The 20086-nt window shown below is 46.6% G+C and overlaps 1 protein-coding gene across 5 annotated transcripts in view; it reads right to left on the reverse strand.

The window, feature by feature from the left end:
* MAP4K5 (mitogen-activated protein kinase kinase kinase kinase 5) overlaps positions 1 to 14075 on the reverse strand; it is a 97079-nt gene extending 83004 nt beyond the window's left edge. For 3 of the 5 annotated variants that reach the window (XM_030562831.1, XM_030562830.1, XM_030562829.1), the window contains exons 1-2: positions 13969 to 14074; positions 11154 to 11422 (exon numbers count right to left, since the gene is read on the reverse strand). In XM_030562831.1, the coding sequence (XP_030418691.1) occupies positions 11154 to 11261 (108 nt within the window). In that variant the 5' untranslated portion in view covers positions 11262 to 11422; positions 13969 to 14074. Of the gene's footprint in view, positions 1 to 11153; positions 11423 to 13968 lie in introns of all 5 variants that reach the window. The other 2 variants (XR_004000412.1, XM_030562832.1) reach the window with 1 other exon arrangement.
* Positions 14076 to 20086: the final 6011 nt, after the last annotated feature.

Consider the following 20086-nt stretch of genomic DNA (forward strand, 5'->3'; position numbering starts at 1 on the left):
ACAGCCCCTGCCCAAAAACTTCATACCTAAATACTCTTTCCTCTAAACTAGAGATGATGCGTAACTGTTGATGGGGTGAGGGGACAATTTAAAAGTTCTAGTGGTATGCAGCGGGGCTCAAGGAAGGACGCATAAACCCTGGCAGAAATCTGTGGCTGCACGTGACCCTGCATGACCCCCCCGCCCACCTCTGCTCATTAAACATTAAGATCTGCAAATACAAAACAGAAGTTCTGTTTCACAACTGACATGCTCACTCCACCTGCTTTTTGTCTGGTGGGGGACGGGGGGAGGGGGAGTGTGAGATAAGGCCCTAAATACTTACAGCTAGTGAGGATCTAAACTTCTATCACTTAAAAAAGATTCATATTCAGCGTAAAAGGCTATAAGCACCAAATAGAAGAACCTGAATCTAAAGTGTAAACTCTGTGGGGCAGGGTCTGTCATCTTCATACAGGTCTGTACAGCACTTAACACAATAGCTAGATCTACACAGCTCATAGCAGGAAGCCTCCCAGCCCAGGCTGACAGACTGGGGTTCACGCTACCACACTAAAAACAGCAGCGCAGACATTTCAGCTTGGGCTCTAAAGCCAAAGGGGAGGGGGGCGGGTTTCAGAGCCCAAGCTCCAGCCCATGCCGCAACTTCAAAGCACTGTCTATGCAACTATTTTTAGAGTGCTAGCTGGAGCCTCAGAGGTCCAAGTCTGTTGAGCCAGGCTGCGTGGCTCACTGCTGTGAGCTATGTAGACATATCCAAGGAGGTCCAATCCCCCAACCGGGGCCTCCAGGCACTACTCTAGTGCAAATAAATAATAGTTAAATGTACAAGCAGCCAGTTCAAGTGCAAAAGTACATTTCTTAGTGTGAAAATCTGGGTATGAATTGAGGGAGAAAAAGTACCCTTTCCATCCACCCACAAGACAAAACACTGCTATTAAAAAAATCATGTTTTAAACAAATAAAAAAAAACCACCTCCAAAATTTCCTACTTGTATTAAGCCTCTTTAGATTCTGTTAGAGAAATTTACTAATCCATTTCCTTTTCACTATTGATGCTATTGGTTTACTTTTTTGAATTTACCAGAGTTTGGGACAATGAAAATAGGCTAGTTGGTTTTGCTTTCTGATTCCCTTGCAAGGCTTTGATTGCAAACAAAAAACTTCTTCCTATGCCTTCCCCTCCCCCAAACCACTCATTCCTACCCCAGAATAAACACTTTATGGAAAAGTTTCTATTCATCTTGTTTTGTGAAAGTTCATTTACTCACAATGTAAAAAAGTTGGATTAACTTTGATCTGAGTGCCCCTTTACCAATTAAAACCAAAGAACTGGTCCTGTGTTTTTTACACAAGACACATGGATTCAGGGGCAGCTCTAGCTTTTGCACCACCCCAAGCACTGCAGGCAGGCTGACTTTGGCCGCATGCCTGCAGGAGGTCCCCGGTCCCACGGATTTGGCGGCATGCCTGCGGGAGGTCCCCGGTCCCAGATTCGGCGTATCCACCGCCAAATTGCCACCGAATCCACGAGACCGGGGACCTCCTGCAGGCATGCCACCGAAAGCTGCCTGACTGCTGCCCTCGCAGGGACCGGCAGGGTCCCCCCCGTGGCTTGCCGCACCAGACACGCGCTTGGAGTGCTGGTGCCTGGAGCCACCGCTGCATGGATTCCACTCATTTAAATTCTCTTACAGGTTCTATGTGCCTTCCTAACCCAAACACATACCGGTACTTACAACAGATGTTTTACTCTGGCTCACATGAACCCATTTATATAATTAAGTACTGCGCTGTTTTTTTAAATAAAAGTTATTACCCTATAACTGCAGTTCTTTGTGCTGTCAGTACAGATCCACGCTTGGTATGCACGCACACTTGACTCCCAAGATGGAACTTTTGAGAAAAATCTTGACCCTTGAGGCTACACACTTACTCCCTTGAGGTACCAGATTCCCAGGCTCACTGATAAGGACCTATGACCCAAGTTTCCTTATCACAATCTCAGAGAGACTCTGAAGTAGCAGGGCTGACAATTCATAGATTCCAAGGCCAGGAGGGACCATTATGATCATTGAGTCTGCCCTCCTGAATAACACAGGTCAGAGAACTTCCCAAAATAATTCCTAGAGCTGATCTTTTAGAAAAACAGCCAATCTTGACTTGAAATTTGTAAGTGATAGAGAATCCACCACACACCTTGATAAATTGTTCTATGGCTAATTACCCTCACTGGCAAAAATGTTCGCCTTATTTCTAGTCTAAAATTGTCTAGCTTCAACTTCCAGCCATTGGTTCATGTTATATCTTTCTCTGCCCATTATTAAATATTTGTTCCTCATGTAGACACGCTCAGACTGTAATAAAATCAGCTTAATCTTCTCTTTGTTAAGCTAAATAGATTGAGCTCCTGCAGTCTATCACTATAAGGCATCTTTTCTAATCCTTAATCATTCGTGTGGCTCTTCTCTGACCCCTCTCCAGTTTATCAACATCCTTCTTGAATTGTTGGCACCAGAACTGGACACAGGATTCCGGCAGTTGTCGCATCAGTGCCAAATACAGAGGTAACATAACCTCTCTACTTCCACTAAAGACTCCCGCTTATGCATCCTAGGATCACATTAGCTCTTCAGCTCGTTTTGCCACCGCATCACACTGGGCGCTCACGTTCAGTTGCCCATCCACCCAGATCCTTAAATCTTTTTCAGTCACCGTTTCCCAGAATAGAGCCCCCCAGCCTGTAAAAACGGCCTCCAGTCTTTGTTCCTAGATGTAAACATTTACACTTAGCTGCATTAAAACTAATATTGTTTGCTTGCACCAGTTTGCTAAGTTTACCAGATCACTCTGAATCAGTGACCTGGCCTCTCCATTATTTACCACTTTCCCAATTTTGTGTCACGTGTAAACCTGATCAGTGATGATTTTATGTTTTCTTCCAGGTCATTGATAAAAATGTTAAATAGCATAGGACCAAGAAATAATTCCTGCAGGACCACACTGGCAACACACCTGTTTGATGACAATGTCCCATTTACGATTACATTGAGACCTATCAGTTAGTCAGGTTTTAATCCATTTAATGTGTGCGATGTTATTTTATATTGTTCTAGTGCTTTAATCAAATATAGATTTATGCTGATGACCAACTCTAAGAACAGCTGTTACCTTATAAGTAACACCTTTTTCTTCAAGAATCATCAGCACATATCCCCAGACCTTGGGAGATAAATTAACAGTAACAAAGTCAAAAAAGGAGAGTTACAATATTAAAACGAAGAAGGCAGGTCTACTCTTGAGAACTGGGATCAGCTCTGGAAGCCAAGATAAAGTAGTAATCTTGCATAAACAGATCAACTGTGCTCCAAGTGGTAGCTTTACAGCTCTCAGCAACAGCAACGTTTGAGTTATTCTGAGCTACTTGGGACCCATGTGTTTCAACATCTTCAAGTAGAGATATTCCTGCAAGGTCATAACCACTCGAAAACCAAGCTTTGTTTCTACACTTTCATAATTCCCCTTACTTCCCACTTGGCAGCCTCTGGAAGCGGATTCAGGAAGTGGAGGATTTTGTCCCACAAGAAGTGGTGTCAGGCTATTAGGGCTTGATGATTTGCTATTTGCAGATGACTACAACTTCTGTCCCAATAAACGGCATCTGGTTTTCACCTGGCCCTGGTTCTTGTGGGGGACTTCAATCACCCTGATATCTGCTGGAGAGCAATGCAGTACCGCACAGACAATCCAAGAAGTTTTTGGAGAGTATTGGGGACAACTTCCTGGTGCAAGTGCTGGAGGAACCAACTAGGGGCCAGGCTCCTCTCGAACTGCTGCTCACAAACAGGGAAGAATTGGTAGAGTAAGTATAAGTGGGTGATAACCTGGGCAGCAGTGACCATGAGATGGTCAAGTTCAGGATCCAGACAAAAGAAAAAGGAGAGCAGCAGAATCCGGATGCTGGACTTCAGAAAAGCAGACTGACTCCCTCAGGGAACTGATGAGCAGGATCCCCGGGAGGCTAATAAGAGGGGAAAAGGAGTACCAGAGCGCTGACTGTATTTTAAAGAAGCCTTATTGAGGGTGCCGGAACAAACCCAATGTGCAGAAAGAATAGCAAATATGGCAGGCGACCAGCTTGGCTTAACAGTGAAATCTTTGGTGAGCTTAAACACAAAAAAGAAGCTTATAAGAAGCGGAAATTTGGACGGATGACTAGGGAGAAGTATAAAAATATTGATTGAGCATGCAAGGGTATGATCAGGAAGGTCAAAAGACAACTGGAATTGCAGCTAGCAAGGGATGTGAAGGGTAACAAGAAGGGTTTCTACAAGTATGTTAGCAATAAGGTGGTGGTCAAGGAAAGTGTGGGACCCTTACTGAATGGGGGAAGCAACCCAGTGACAGATGATGTGGAAAAAGCTGAAGTACTCAATGATTTTTTTGCCTGTCTTCACAGACACGGTTAGCTCCCAGACTGCTGCACTGGGCAGCACAATATGAGGAGGAGGTGAGCAGCCCTCAGTGGTGAAAGAACAGGTTAAGGACTATTTAGAAAGCTGGACATGCACAAGGCCATGTGGCTGGATCTAATGTATCCGAGGGTGCTGAGGAAGTTTGCTGACATGATTGCAGAGCCATTGGCCATTATCTCTGAAAACTCATGGCAACTGGGGGAGATCCTGGACAACTGGAAAAAGGCAAATATAGTGCCCATCTTTAAAAAAGGGAAGAAGGAGAATCTGGGGAATTATAGACCAGTCAGCCTCACCTCAGTCCCTGGAAAAATCATGGAGCAGGTCCTCAAGGAAACCATTTTGAAGCACTTGGAGGAGAGGAAGGTGATCAGGAACAGTCAACATGGATTCCCCAAGGGCAAATCATGCCTGACCAACCTGACTGCCTTCTATGATGAGATAACTGGCTCTGTGGATACGGGGAAAGCAGTGGACGTGATATATCTTGACTTTAGCAAAGCTTTTGATACCGTCTCCCACAGGATTCTTGCTGGCAAGTTAAAAAAGTATGGATTGGATGAATGGATTATAAGACAGATGGAAAGCTAGCTAGATCATCGGGCTCAATGGTTCGCGATCAATGGCTCGATGTCTAGTTGACAGCTGGTATCAAGTAGAGTGCCCCAAGGGTCAGTCCTGGGGCCGGTGGTTTTGTTCAACATCTTCATTAATGATCTGGATGATGGGATGGACTTCACCCTCAGCAAGTTTGCAGATGACACTAAGCTGGGGGGAGAGGTAGATACGATGGAGAGGAGGGATAAGGTCCAGAGTGACCTAGACAAATTGGAGGATTGGGCTAAAATAAATCTGATGAGGTTCAACAAGGACAAGTGAAGAGTCCTGCACTAAGGATTGAAGGATCCTATGCACTGCTACAGGCTGGAGACTGACTGGCTAAGAGGCAGTTCTGCAGAAAAAGACCTGGGGGGTTACAGTGGACAAGAAGCTGGATATGAGTCAACAGTGTGCCCTTGTTGCCAAGAAGGCTAATGGCATATTGGGCTGCATTAGTAGGAGCATTGCCAGCAGATTGAGGGAAGTGATTATTCCCCTCTATTCGGCATTGGTGAGGCTGCATCTGGAGTACTGCATTCAGTTTTGGGCCCCCCACTATATCAGAGGGCAACAAAAATTATTAGGGGGCTGGGGCACATGACTTATGAGGAGAGACTGAGGGAACTGTGCTTATTTAGTCTGCAGAAGAGTGAGGGGGGATTTGGTAACAGCCTTCAACTACCTAGAGGGGGGTTCCAAAGAGGATGGAGCTAGGCTGCTCTCAGTGGTGGCAGGTGTAATGGTCTCAAGTTGCAGTGGGGAAGGTCTATGTTGGATATTAGGAAAAAACTATTACACTAGGAGGCTGGTGAAGCACTAGAATGGGTTACCTAGGGAGGTGATGGAATCTCCATTCTTAGAAGTTTTTAAGGCCCAGATTGACAAAGCCCTGGCTGAGATGATTTAGTTGCGGTTGGTCCTGCTTTGAGGGTTGGACTAAATGACCTCCTGAGGTCTCCTCCAACTCTAATCTATGATCTTCTGGTTTTTCTCAAGCAGATGTGTAGATTTTCCATAGGCCAGCCTTGAATCAGATACCACTAAGGAATGTGGATGGGAATGTTGGAAGAAATAATGAAAACTAGTCTGAGGGACTTGGTTAAGCCTGTCTGCATCCCAGATTTGTTGTAGTTTTTTTTTCCTCTGCCCTCCTCTGCTATGAATGATTGATCAGCGCTGACAGGCTGAAGATGACCCACCATTGTTTGGAAGTTCCTTCTACTGTGGAAGACGCCATAGAGATGGCCATGTGCTGAGGTCCTTTACGTCCAAAGAACAATTAATGTTTCTTCACCACTGCTGCATACCTCATCCCTGACTTGCAGCTACCATATCTAAGAACTGATGCAGTTTCCATGCCTATGCAGTCCTTAGGCTTTTTCCTGTGAAGGGCGCCACTGCAATGGAAATATTGTGATTTGAAAGCCTGCCTAGTGGGAAAGTAACTGAGACCACAAAATCCTTTCACACAAAGTAAAATATTGGAGACCTGTGTTTTATCTGCAACAGTAGCCAAAAACCAAAGAATGAAGAAAAAATAAGTTCCATAAACCAAGAAGAGATTAGAGCCACAGCCTTTTTAAAAAAATGAAATTATTGTGATGTGTGACTGAGGTAAAGCAATCAACATTATCATTTGTTGCAAAATATCCTGAAGACACTACACATTTTTCAAGCCTGTTCTGTATGCAGAAGGATGCTTTACAAATCAATATTACCCATCTCTGCACAAGGATGCTTAAGCACTGCAGTATGTAATTAAATGACAATTGTATGGGGTATTTGTAAAAACTCCATTTCAACCTTTAAAAAAAGAAAAATAAAAAACATACGAGATTGAATGAATGCAGCACACAAGAGAAACTAATGTGTTTTTAAAGTCAAGATGTTCCCCAAGTAGCCAATAAGTCCAAGAGTCACAGGAAAAGACAATGCAGGAGAGGAAACGGAGTGCCCCATACCTCAGATGCGGTTTATTCTGTACTTTGAGTTTTTGGTAAACACAGTTCAGGCAGGAATCTCCAACTGCTGGGACTCTAACAGCTGCATATTTGAGTTGTTAGAATGTACAAATACAAACTTGCTGCAGGCTTTATGACTGAAGTACCCCATCTCACGATGTAAAGATGCATCATGATTGCTTACTGAGACTGTTCCCTTTATCTCCTTTCTTCAGTCACGACTCTGTGCCTTTTATCAAGCTCCATACATCCCCTTTCCTCTTTCAAATCCCACCCCCAATCAGAAATCACAACCCCATTGTCCTAAATGGCAAGCAAACAACCAAGACGGTCCCTGTCCCAGATTGCTCACAAGCTGGGATTCAGACAAAACTCAACAGTTGAACACACATAAATCTGAAGGAAAGGGGAGAAAATGGGGGGACAGCTACTAGAGAAAGGTGCATATGTATAAATTAATCCTAAGAGTGGCCTCAGTAGTCACAAGTGATTACAAGTTAAACCAATGCCAGGCATTAAACCCTCGTCTTCAAGCAATCCCTCCCCACTCTCAGTAATTCCCACAAACCCTGACTCTCCTGATCTGTTGTTCTTGGTCTCATTTAAATTGCAAGGTCTGTAGGCCAGGAACTCTGCCTTGGTGTGGTTTTTAAAGTACCATGTTAATTGACAACCCAATGTGATTTTTCTTTGAAATGATCAGTGTCCCTTCACAAACATCAAGCTGAGAAGCAGAACTTAAACCAGGGGCTTTTAAGATTTGAAGCAGACCTGTCTCATTTACCCACCTGCAGAACAATCAGATACCGCCCAGGTACAAACCCAGGTTTCTCCAAATCTGCATGCATAGACATTTATTTTGCTTATGTCAATGCAATCAGTAAGAGCAATTAGTGCAGCATAAGAAAACCCTCTCCCCACAAGAGCTACAAGTGTCACACAATTCATGCCAGCACAGGGAGGAATTTGAATTCAGATCTTTTATACAGCATCATATTATGTTATTGCTACATTACTGAGACATGCTCCCTGTAAATCTTTCAGTTTGAAAAAAAAAGTTTGAAAAAGTTAAAGATCTCAAATTTGTAACAGAATATATATTTAAACTTTAAATTACTCCCCTCCCTAAAACACTGCATTGAACACAAGGCACACACACACTCCATTATTCCACTATGCACCTCAAACATCAGCAGAACATCTCCACAAATATCTTCATGTTAAAATGTCATAGCTATATGCACACCCCCAAGACATCAGTTCCCATTCCTATGGCCACCATTAAAATCCATATTAATGTTTTATCCGATTTCAATTAAAGAATAAAATGTATAACCTCCTTTATGCCTTCTTTACTATCATTTTTATTCTGTATTAATTAGTAGAGATTTCCAAAGCACTATAGTGATATAGGTGTTTACCTGTGCTGGAATTTGGCCAGGATACTGGGGTTATTACTTTCTGTACCTAAATTCTATCTGCAGTTTCCACTGGATTTTTTTTTCCAGTCTCTTGTCTTAAAATGTTGGATAGCACGCAGCACTGCGGCCCAAGAGCTTCTGTGTTCACCAGAGATAAAATTCCCGATCTACTCCACAGGGTACTGGGAGGTTTGATTCATGTTTATACAATGCTTTGAGATCCTCCTATGGAAGATACTATGGAAGTACTGTAAGGTGGGTAAGTTGGAATTTTGCCAGGAAAGCAGAACTAACATCCATCCCTACTTTTCTGAACAGCATTATGGGAACTTTAACAGGATGGCAGCATGCAAATGATTTGACAACAACAATGGAGGATGGAGGCACCAAGGATAAGACACCACCATACTTTTCAATGCCACTGAATATCCCAGCCTCATTACCTCTTTTCAAAGTTAGCATGTAGGATATCCTTTATAAAGAACTGTATTAAGGGAAGTTTAAAATGTCATTAACATTCAATAAACAGTGCTATGTTTTATGCAAGCATTAATGAACAAGCAGATACATCCCTAATATAGATTAGGCAATTGATGCATTGATATTTTACTGAAAAGGGCACTTCCAAGGTTGGCAGGCCCAAATTTGGATCTGTGTATACACACTGCAAACAGATACGAAAATCACTTATTTACAGGCATTTCTCCTCCACCCTGAAATGCATTCTGGAATAGAAAAACATCAAATCAGTGCCAAAATTCAGCACTCATGAGCAACCCTACAATAAACCATTGTGCACTATGTGGTGAAGAGAGAGGGGGAAAAAAAATCACTAACAAAACAGATTTCAATTTTAAGCTTTTAGTAACAGTTCTGAACAGCAACGTGGGTAGGATGGAGGATGCAAAATAATCCCTTAAATGTACTGCTACAATCTAATGATGAACACAAATATTTGCTTAAACCCTCCATCAAACTGCCAAAAAAGACTAACTGTGCTAGAAGCTGCTGAGTGCCCAAATTTGTGCCCAACCACAAATCATTTTATTTTCTTCTTTTCTAGGTTCATAATGCAGATCTCCCTACAATTAGCATCTCCCTGTTTATAGGGGGTCTTTCATAGAGTATCATAGATTATTAGTGTTGGAAGGGACCTCAGGAGATCATCTAGTCCAACCCCCTGCTCAAAGCAAGGCCAATCCCCAAATGGCCCCCTCAGGGATTGAACTCACAACCCTGGTAAAGAAAGAGAGTAAAAACCAATGGCCCAGGAATAAATGTAGTATCTGAAGCTATTTTTAACTCTCAGATTTCAAACTATGTATTAAGTTGAGGGTGTCCCTTTCACATATTGGGGGTTTAATTTTGTCAGGTTAGATTACAGAGAGGTTTTGATTTTATTCCTGTTTGGGATCTTTGCATGGGAAGCTGATAAACTTTCTTCAAGTTCCTGAAAAATTTAAAAGATCAACACTTGTTTAAGATGGATTTCATTTTAGATCTGTTAAGCTGAACTGGCCTTTTCAGATGCTTAGAGCAAAATTCACTAGCAAATGTACTTAGTGGTCCCTTGTAAAGCCCTCTGGAAAATACCTGATTTTAGTATTTATGATTGTTAAATATTCCTGAGGTAGTGACTGTGTAGTACAGTGAAGAATGCACTAGAAACACCTTCCTATAGCCAACCTCCTATTTTCAGCAACCACTTCAGGAGTGCCACCAAAATTAACCTGTACAGTTTTATTTGATCTCAGTTAAAGACATCTCTAGTAGGGGTCAATTTTTGTTGGCCCCTCGTATAATGGCTTAAGATAGGTTTCACTGTATGTTGTATTGTGCCAGTTCCACTTCTGAGTTAAATGTACTCTACAGCATTCCAAAGTAAAACACTTCAGCCTCCTTTCCCAAGAGTTAAGAGCCCCAGTTTGCCAACAAAGCTAAAAATCTTAAGCACTATTTGCAAGATGCCCAACCCTGCAAGTTGTTGAGTATCCTCAATGCCCACTGGCTTCGCAGAAAATGGTCAGTACCTCACCAGGTAATGGTCTAGGAATGGAAGTGTAATATGCATTTATTTGACATGGTTGTGTTTCCCGCATCAGCGTGGTCAGGGCTTAACTAACTCTATAGTGGCCTGAAACTCCATATGACTTTCTGAAGAGCTGGCTTACTCTGCTTCTGCCTCTGAAAGCTATTATTAACTCAGCGATAAATTTGCACCCTTTTAATCAGGTACTATAAATGACACATTCTCAAAAGTAATTCAGTGAACAAATAACCCTCCCCTCCCATTAAAAGGATCAATAAACACTGAAGGTAGCAGGTGATGTATCCATCAGTTCAGAACCTTTGCAGCATCAGGACCAGAGAGATGATATTTTGTCCCATCTACCCCAAGAGTCAAAGAACTTTTTTATTTAAAAAGAGAATGTGGTGGTACATGCATGAGGGCTGCAGGGAATCTCAGCCTGCCAACACTGTGCCAGGGATCTGAACGGGCCAGGACTCTTAGGAAGTCACCATCTCCCACTTCCAGCACCAGTGGTCCCTTTGTGCTCTGAAGTTCGGGCACAAAATGAAAAGGGCTAATAAGTGATTTCTAAAAATAAAAGTTGATTAGCATTAATATTTACAGGGTCACAAAAGAGGGAGTGGGGGTGCAGACAGAGTCAAGGGTGTAAGTGTATTGTTCTCACCTTATAGACATCTCCATATGTGCCACTCCCCACCCTCTGGATGAGCTCATAGTCCTGCTGTGGATTCCGCCTCATGATATCCCCACTCGGCCGAGCCACAGGGTCCATCCTCAGTCAATACAGCCCCAGGGAGGGGGCAAACAGGACCCTATGCAGTTGCTTCTCCCTTCACCACCCTTGGGAGTCCACTCCCAGGAGGACAGATGCTCTAGGTGTCTAACGAGGGGATCTGTTCTTTGCACACATGGCTTCTGCTCCCACCTTTTTGCCTAAGACACAAAACAAAACGACTTATTAGGCTTTGGTTTCAGTTAGGCTTTGTGTTGCTGGCTTCCCAGGAGACTGGGGAAGGGGACTCGGATCTCAAAAGAGAGACGCCTCCACCCACAAGTGTTTCTATGCTGCATTAGAGGAAAGGATCTCAGCTTCTGTTACAGCTTGGTTGACAACAGTGGTGGAGGTGGGACTGCTATGATAGCAGCTGAGCAAACACTGTGCTGGGGCTAGGAAACAGCAGCTACCTTCCCAAACTCTTCCCATCTCTGGTCCAAAGGCAGAGGCAAAGGAGAGGCAGTTCCCTGTCTGGATGCTCTCCACAGCACAGGGCAGCTACGTGCTGTTGATATTTTAAGGACCCCCTCAAAAATAATGCTAACTTGCCTGCCATAGGCCCAGAGATAGATGTTCTAGCAGAGAAAGAGCTGGGGTGATAGAGCGTCTATTCAGGTCTTCCATTTAAACAAAAAATGCTCTCTCATAAACATAAGCAAGGAGACAGGCAACAGCACCTGGAGGCACACTTATGTACGTGCTCTTGCTGCAAGCATTTATACTTTGGTCCTGGGCAAATAAACTGATTATTGACAGAACACCACAGAGCTCAGTGTGTCATCTGCAGGGTGGGGATGGAGCCCTTGAGTGGTGGGGAAGGAGATCATGGCCCCTTCTCCTCCAGCAAGGCCTTGTTTGGTACCCAGCACTTGTGGAGCTATTCCAAAGGCAGAATCTTTGTTCTTCAGGGGAACTGTTGTGGGCCCCAGGGTCAGTCACCTCAGGCAGTGATGCTGGAGAAGGGTGACTCCACAAGAGGGAGGGGAGTCTGCCCTCACCACTCATGTGATTGGGGGGCTGGATTTAACAAGGGGCTGGTCTTAAGAGCAAATGACAGCCTCCCCCACCTCTTTCTTCAGCCCAGAGGGACCATCCCACCCGAGGCACATTGCTGATGCCAGGATCCCCAACCTCACCTGTCCCCTATCATTAACCTTCAGAGACCCCTCCACACTGCATGGACCCAGGCAATGCCCCCCACCGTTATCCTAGAGCCCCCTCCATTACATGAAGGTGGGTTCTGCCCTCCTCTTTACCCCAAGAACCCCCTCCCAACCTCACAGCTCTGGTCACTACCACCTATCACTAGCACCCCACCACATGGGACTAATCACTACCTCACATCGCTGCCCGCCCGGACCCTCCCCACCACACAGGGAGGAACGCTGCCCTCCCCCCGGCCACAAACCCTTCCTCCGGACTGGTGACTGTGCCCCCCCCCCGAACCCTTCCCCCCACAGTCCGGTCGCTGCCCCCTCGCTGGCACCCTCCCCACTGCACGGGGCCAGTCGCTGCGCCCCGCACCCCGGGACCCTTCCCACCGCATGGGGCCGGTCGCTGCGCCCCCCTCGCCCCGGAGCCCTCCCCACTGCACGGGGCTAGTTGCTGCGCCCCCCACCCCAGGACCCTTCCCACCGCACGGGGCCGGTCGCTGCGCCACCCCACCCCCCGACCTTCCCCCGGTCCGATCACTGCTCCCCGCAACCTTTCCTTTGGACCGGTGACTGCGCCCCCGTCCGGTCGCTGTGCCCCCCCCCGAACTCTTCCCCCCCAGTCCGGTCGCTGCCCCCCCGCCGGCACCCTCCCCACTGCACTGGGCTGGTCGCTGCGCCTCCCCGGGACCCTCCCCACCGCACGGGGCCGGTCGCTGTGCCCCCCCGAACTCTTCCCCCCCAGTCCGGTCGCTGCCCCCCCGCCGGCACCCTCCCCACTGCACTGGGCCGGTCGCTGCGCCCCCCCCCCCGGACCTTCCCCCTGTCCGATCGCTGCTCCCCGCAACCTTTCCTCTGGACCAGTGACTGCGCCCCCGTCCGGTCGCTGTGCCCCCCCGAACTCTTCCCCCCCAGTCCGGTCGCTGCCCCCCCGCCGGCACCCTCCCCACTGCACTGGGCCGGTCGCTGCGCCCCCCCCCCCCGGACCTTCCCCCTGTCCGATCGCTGCTCCCCGCAACCTTTCCTCTGGACCAGTGACTGCGCCCCCGTCCGGTCGCTGTGCCCCCCCGAACCCTTCCCCCTCGGTCCGGTCGCTACACCCCTCCCCACGGGGCCGGTCGCTGCCCCCCCCCCGAGACCCTCCCCACCGCACGGGGCCGGTCGATGCCCCCCCCCCCCGAGACCCTCCCCACCGCACGGGGCCGGTCGCTGCCCCCCCCCCGAGACCCTCCCCACCGCACGGGGCCGGTCGCTGCCCCCGCCCCCACCCCGGGACCCTCCCCACCGCACGGGGCCGGTCGCTGCCCCCCCAGCCCGAGACCCTCCCCACCGCACGGGGCCGGTCGCTGCCCCCGCCCCCACCCCGGGACCCTCGCCCCGGACCTCCCAGCGGTGCGGCGGCTCCGGCGGGCAGGCCCAGCAGCCCGGGGAGTCCCGCGGCGGCCGGATCCGGGGTAGGGGCCTCCCTCGCCCGGCCGGCCGGTCACTGACAGCGGCCGGGCCGCCGCCCCACGGCCCCCGGGCAGGCCGGAGCGAGCCCCCGCGCCGCTCACCTCTGCCCGGGCTCCGGCGCGGCCCTTTGTCCCGCTCTGCCAGTCGGCGAGCGGCGGGCCCAGCCCGGGCCGCCCAGTCACACGAGCCGCCGGCCCGGGCCTGTTCGAGCCCGGCTCAACCCCGCTGCGCCGCCCGACCCCCCGCGGTCCCGGAGCTGCCCGCCGCCGCCGCCGCGCTCCGTGTCCGCTGCTGGCGGCGCCGCGCAGGGCCGGGACGCGCCGAGGGGCCGGGCGGCAGCGCCACAGCGCCGCGCCGCGGGGAGACGGGGCGCTGCCTCCGGGCCCTGCCGGGGCTCCAACCCGGCCGCGCTGCCTGCGCTGTCAGAGCCGCGAACAATTGTCCCCGCCTCCCTCACCTCAGCCCTGCCGGCCCATTGTGATCCTCCAGCCGGGGCGGCAAAGCTGAGCCCAGGGACCTTCCAGACATGGAAATCAGCCCAGCTTAGCCCCGGGCCCAGCGACTCAGCCCCAGACCCTCGTAGAAGGACAGATGCCCCAGCTTCAGCCAGGGCTGGGCTGAGCAAAACGCCCACGAGGCGCCTTTCAGGATCCACGGCTCCCACGCGTGCCTGTCACATGTGGTGTACCTCACCCCCCCACTAAATGCCCCAGGCACAGCTGTGTGGGAGAAACCAGACAGCCGGGAGGGTCTCAAAGAACTGACGCAGGAACATGATAAAAGCCCAAAACAGTTGTGGGTGTCGACTTTTCACAAATGGATCACCATGTCTGACGCTACGTCTACACTACAGCATAAAATCGAAATGACTAAAACCGGTTTTATAAAACCGATATTATAAAATCGATTTTATGCATCCACATTAGGGCACATTAGTTCGGTGGTGTGCGTCCATGGTCCTAGGCTACCATCGATTTCCGGAGCGGTGCACTCTGGGTAGCCACAGTAAAAGAATGAGACCAATAACTTGGATTTCCGTCCACACTAACCCTAAATCGATATAGTAATATCGATTTTAGGGTTACTCCTCTCGTTGGGCAGGAGTACAGAAATCGATTTTAAGAGCCCTTAAAATCGATTTAAAGTGCCTTGTAGTGTGGACGGGTACAGCGTTAAATCGATTTAACGCTGTTTAAATCGATTTAACTGTGTAGTGTGGACCAGGCCTGAGTTCCTCAGAGGAAACCTGCCCAACTTCTTCAAAGGAATTTAAATTCACAACATTGCTAGATGCTCAAAATCATGGTCTTAATAAAGGCACTGGATTTATGGCTCATTACTAGGGTGATCAGATAGCAAGTCCAAAAAATCGAGATGGAGGTGGGAGGGCAATAAGAGCCTAGATAAGAAAAAGCCCCCCAAATCGAGACTCTCCCTGTAAAATCGGGACATCTCATCACCCTACTTATTACAACTATAACCCACTAACTTACCTTTGTGTTAACTGCCCACTTCACCGTGAATGGTCTCTTATAACATGTTAATCCTTTATGCTAACCAATCTGTTCCATCTTGCATTTAGCTTCGATACACTGGGTACTTTTCTCAGACCTGAAGAAGAGCTTTGTGTAGCTCAAAAGTGTGTTTCTTTCACCATTAGCAGTTGTCCAATGACATATATCACTTCACCCACCTTGTCTCGCTTATCTTCCAGAAAAGCCTCCAGCCTTGCCTTGAAACATCAAGGGATGGAGAATCCAACACTTCCCTTGGCAATGGTTAATCACCCTCCTGGTTAAAGCTGAATTTGTTTGGGTTTAAATTCCAGCAATTGGTTCTTGTTTTGCCTTTTTGTGCTAGATTAAAGCGCCTTTTAGGGCCCTTGCATTTTTTGCCAGCCCCTGAATCATTTCTGTAGCTCTTTTCTGTGAGGCCAGCTCATACATAAACCTGTGTGTGTAAGCAATTTTTGGTGGTTATTGTCAACAGGTGAAGTAAGTCTCCCCTGGATTCAGCAGAGGTGTGGGGGATGGAGGATGGGGTGCAAGGAAGATGGTTGTGGCTTCCACTCCCGGGATAGCTGTTGGTCAATTCAGACTCCAGCCTAGTTAAGAGCAGCTTCAAGGGGGCATCTGCCAGTCCCATCCCTTACCCTCGAACCTGCACCCTATGCTGGGGACTGGAAGACGGGGGTGTAGGGCTGGCTTTATTCCACCTGGCAATTTCCCTTACACTGGAGGAATACCCAGTTATCTGTTTTGTACAAGTGCTCAGAACTGAACCCATTCTCTTGGCTATAGCCGACAGTCCTAATACAAATTGTGATTGTAATTCACTGGCCTATGCATTTGGCTGTACTCATAATTAGAAATGGACCCAAGCTGCAAAGTTCAGATCTAGATCCAAGCTTTATTTAAGGTCCAGAGGGTTCAGGGGTCTAGTGTTTCAGTTTGGGCCCATTTCTGCATATTACTAATTTGAATGACAACTAATTGAAAAAAAATACAATTTCAGAAACTGAAGCCCAGATCCAGGTGCCCTCCTGCCATTTCCCACCCAGATGTAGTTCAAATCAGCCAAGGCTGTCATAAATGACTGCTTGGGGCTTCCTACTGTATAAAAGGAATCCCCAGGGTCTCATGTTCAGTGTCATCACCTCAATCCAAGCTCAATTCCCTGCATCTATAACCAACAAACCAATACAATATCCAGACAAAGAAAACCCTACCCCTGTGTTAAAATAACATGACTTAGGTAGTCAAATCATTCACCTGAAGGTTAAGAAATGCCAGGTTTACGGTTGGCTGTGCAACCGTGATTCTGCCTCCCTGTGCAGCCATCCTGCACATTGAATGAGGCAGGGGCACTGTGGAAAAAATAGCATGTGATCTTGTAATTAAAGACTATCATAATGTATACAGAGAGGGAGATAAATTACACTTTCACAGGCAACTCTGTATCTGGCATTTCCTAACTTTTTGAGTACTTGACTTTACAACCTTTGTAGTGTTTCTTTAATGTAGTTTTTTTGCATGGCGTTTCTTAGTGTGTTTTTTTAAAAACAAAACCAAATTCTATCATGTGCAACTCCCCATCATGTCTTCAGCTTTGTCACACAAGCAACCATCACCTGAGCTACAGCACTAATTACATTAGCCAGTGTGGGGAACGTGATTTACCTCAACCAGCAAACTCATGTTAAAACTACTAATTGCCTTGTCTACACTAGAATTTTAAAACATGCTCATTAGCACATGTTAAAATTACAGTTTTTCCTTGTGAAGACAAGGCCTCAGAGAAGGCAGTCTTTAAATGCAACAGTCCATGCTCATGAACACACCTCTCAGTGTTAATGATCTTGTTAATTACACCTCATGTCCCATCTCTGGTTCTTGGAAAAGACAATGGTGAAGAAGGTAGCATACCAACTGCAGAACCAGAGCCAACATTTTAGATCTCCTGCAGTCCGTTGACAGACTTTGCTTCTTGCATGGCTATGGAACTAACAGCAGTGATTGAAGATCAAATGTCCATGCTAATATCGTCAGATTTGTTGGCAACGTTGGCACAAATTAATCACAAGATGCTTCTGACTCACCTAAAGGATCTGGTAGAAGGTTATAAAATTACTTTAAGCCAGCGTTGCTCATTCCTCTTCCATAGATCCCAGGACATTGAGATGAGCAAACTCTTGGACATCCCAAGAAACCACCCCCACACAGACCTCCTTCCTGTCACTTCCTTTATGTAACATTTTTGTGAGATTGGTAGGAGAGACTCTGGGATGTTAGGGATGGCAGTGCTATCAATACATTGTTGACACCCAACTATATATCTCCTTCTCAATAAAGGTGGACAATATGTCTGCCTGCTGACAGATTCTGTGAATTAGGAGGAGATCTGAATAAAAAGTACCTGGCTTGAGCCCAATTTAGGATAGATGGAGGTGGAATTGGTTGTGATTGCCATGTGACCTCACCCATTATTGAGAGTTTCTGCTTTCTGTGGGTCAAAGAAGTGCACAATCTCAAGGTACTATTCATAGCCTTTAAGGCTGGAAGGGCCACTGCGAACACCTAGTGTGACCTCTTGTATATCCCAACCCAGAGAACTTCCCCGAAATAATTCCTTTTGAGCTACAGCATATCTTTACAAAATACTATACTGAACTCAACACGCAGGTGCCCAGATAGCAACTTGTGGCTAGAAATACCTTCTTTCCTCTTCTTCTAGATAGTCATCTGTGTCCATCTTTCCAAACAGAGGTCTAACCCTGGTGATCCATGGTCTTGTTACCTCCAGGCTAGATTACTTTAACTCGCTATACCTTGGATTGACCCTGAGGGCCACCTGGAAGCTATAGCTGGTACAGCATGCAGTAGCCTACTTCTTAACTGCTACAAACCAACAAGACCATATCACTCCAGTACTTCACATTCTACATTGGCTGCCAGCTCAGTTCTGGACCCAGTTCAAGGTCCTGGTCTTTATCTGTAAGGCCCTAAATAGGCACTGGCACAACTGTCTCGGAGATGACCTATCTCTTAGCAACCTAGTACATCATCTGTGCTCATGGGGAATGCTTTGGCTTTCAGAGCTTAGGTTTCAACTTATAGATGTACAGGCCAATGCATTCATTGCAGAGGTCCTTCAGCGGTCGAACTTGCTACCACTAGAGATCAGGTTAAGTTTAAATATTTCCATGCTCAGAGCATGACCCTGGAAATATTTACACAGGTGTTTCCCAATTAACCATGTCATAAATTACTCTGGCAAAGCTCCCTTGGAAGCAGAACATTGGGGTCTGAACATTTTAAGAGAGCAGAGGGGAGTTCTCCCCATCAGAGGGGATGATGAGGTATCTCTAAATGTTGTGCGACATCCAGATACAATGATGGTCACATTAGAAATGGGTACACAGTTTGTCAGGATTTATCAGCCCTTGAGCCAGTCAAAAGCTGTTTTCAAGCTGTTTTCAGGGTAAAGTCAATGGCTGAAGGTGTGTCTTCTAGATCTGTATATCACTAGTTGAAGAAAAATCAGTTTCAACATGGCAACTGAACTTCTGATCAAAACCTGTGTGTGGCTTTATAGCTTAGAGTCTTTCAAGAGCACAATATAAAAAACCCAGGGCGTGGGCGAGAGAGAGATTAGAGTTGGCAATAATGTGCACAACACAGTAAAAGCACCCAGACAAAAACAGCATGTAATTTTCCTTCCATTTGGTGGAATAAATATCTTTTAAAAAAATTAGGTGGAATAAGATAAAATGAATCCTGATGTATCAACCCTGCATGTGTCTAGTGCATTGATTGAATTAAGAAGCATGTGCTTTATGTACAGTCATACCCCTCATACATATCCATCATATTATACTAGCTAAACAAAACATTTAGGACCTGATTTTCAGACTGAAAACAGGATTTATGTTCCTATCTCCTTGGGTGCTTTTGAAAACCCTACCCTTAAGCCCTTGGAATAGTATCACTGCTTGCACCAGCCATCCTAAGGAGAGTGAGGATCATGGGACCAACTATTTTGGATTAAACTCATAGGTGTCCTAGCTGCAGTCTAAGGCATTATGGTCTCACCCAACCCTAATTGTTTTCTATTTAGTGGATCACTTTAAATGAAAAGTGTTTGCTTCCAATGCAACACAGATCATGTGCACTAACTAGAAGGGATTCACTTTTAATTTCCTCTTTGCTCTATAAACCCTTCTGCATCCTGCGTATTCTTTCCAACATAAATACATGCCTCTTCCTGCACATCCACCAAATAAGAGAAAGAAAAAAACAATTTACCCTTTCAGGAACTATATTTCCTGAAATAATTTTAAACAATTAAATATGTCCCAGTAAAGCAGCTGCCTACACTCCTAGTTATGGTACCCGTTTTACCAGCCTTCTGCTTAGACTCCTTGGTGAGAGTCACAAACACCAGTCTCAGTTTTCTGAATTTAGTGCTCACAGAAGATAGTTAAATTATGGCGTGAGAAACAGAACATTTCAATTTCCAGTAATAGACTACATTAATGTGTAGCCTCATATAGAGCTTTACATTTACACTTTCAAATTAATCCTCTCAAAAACTCCCTGTCAAAATTCACGAAGTCCTATCACCACCTCTTTTAACCCTGTGATGAATACAAGTCACTGCAGTGAGGCCTGATTTCAAACCCAGTGAGATCATCAGAAAGAGTCCTGTTGACTTTGAATT

Source organism: Gopherus evgoodei, chromosome 4 (assembly GCF_007399415.2).
Source record: "Gopherus evgoodei ecotype Sinaloan lineage chromosome 4, rGopEvg1_v1.p, whole genome shotgun sequence".
Taxonomy (NCBI): domain Eukaryota; kingdom Metazoa; phylum Chordata; order Testudines; family Testudinidae; genus Gopherus; species Gopherus evgoodei.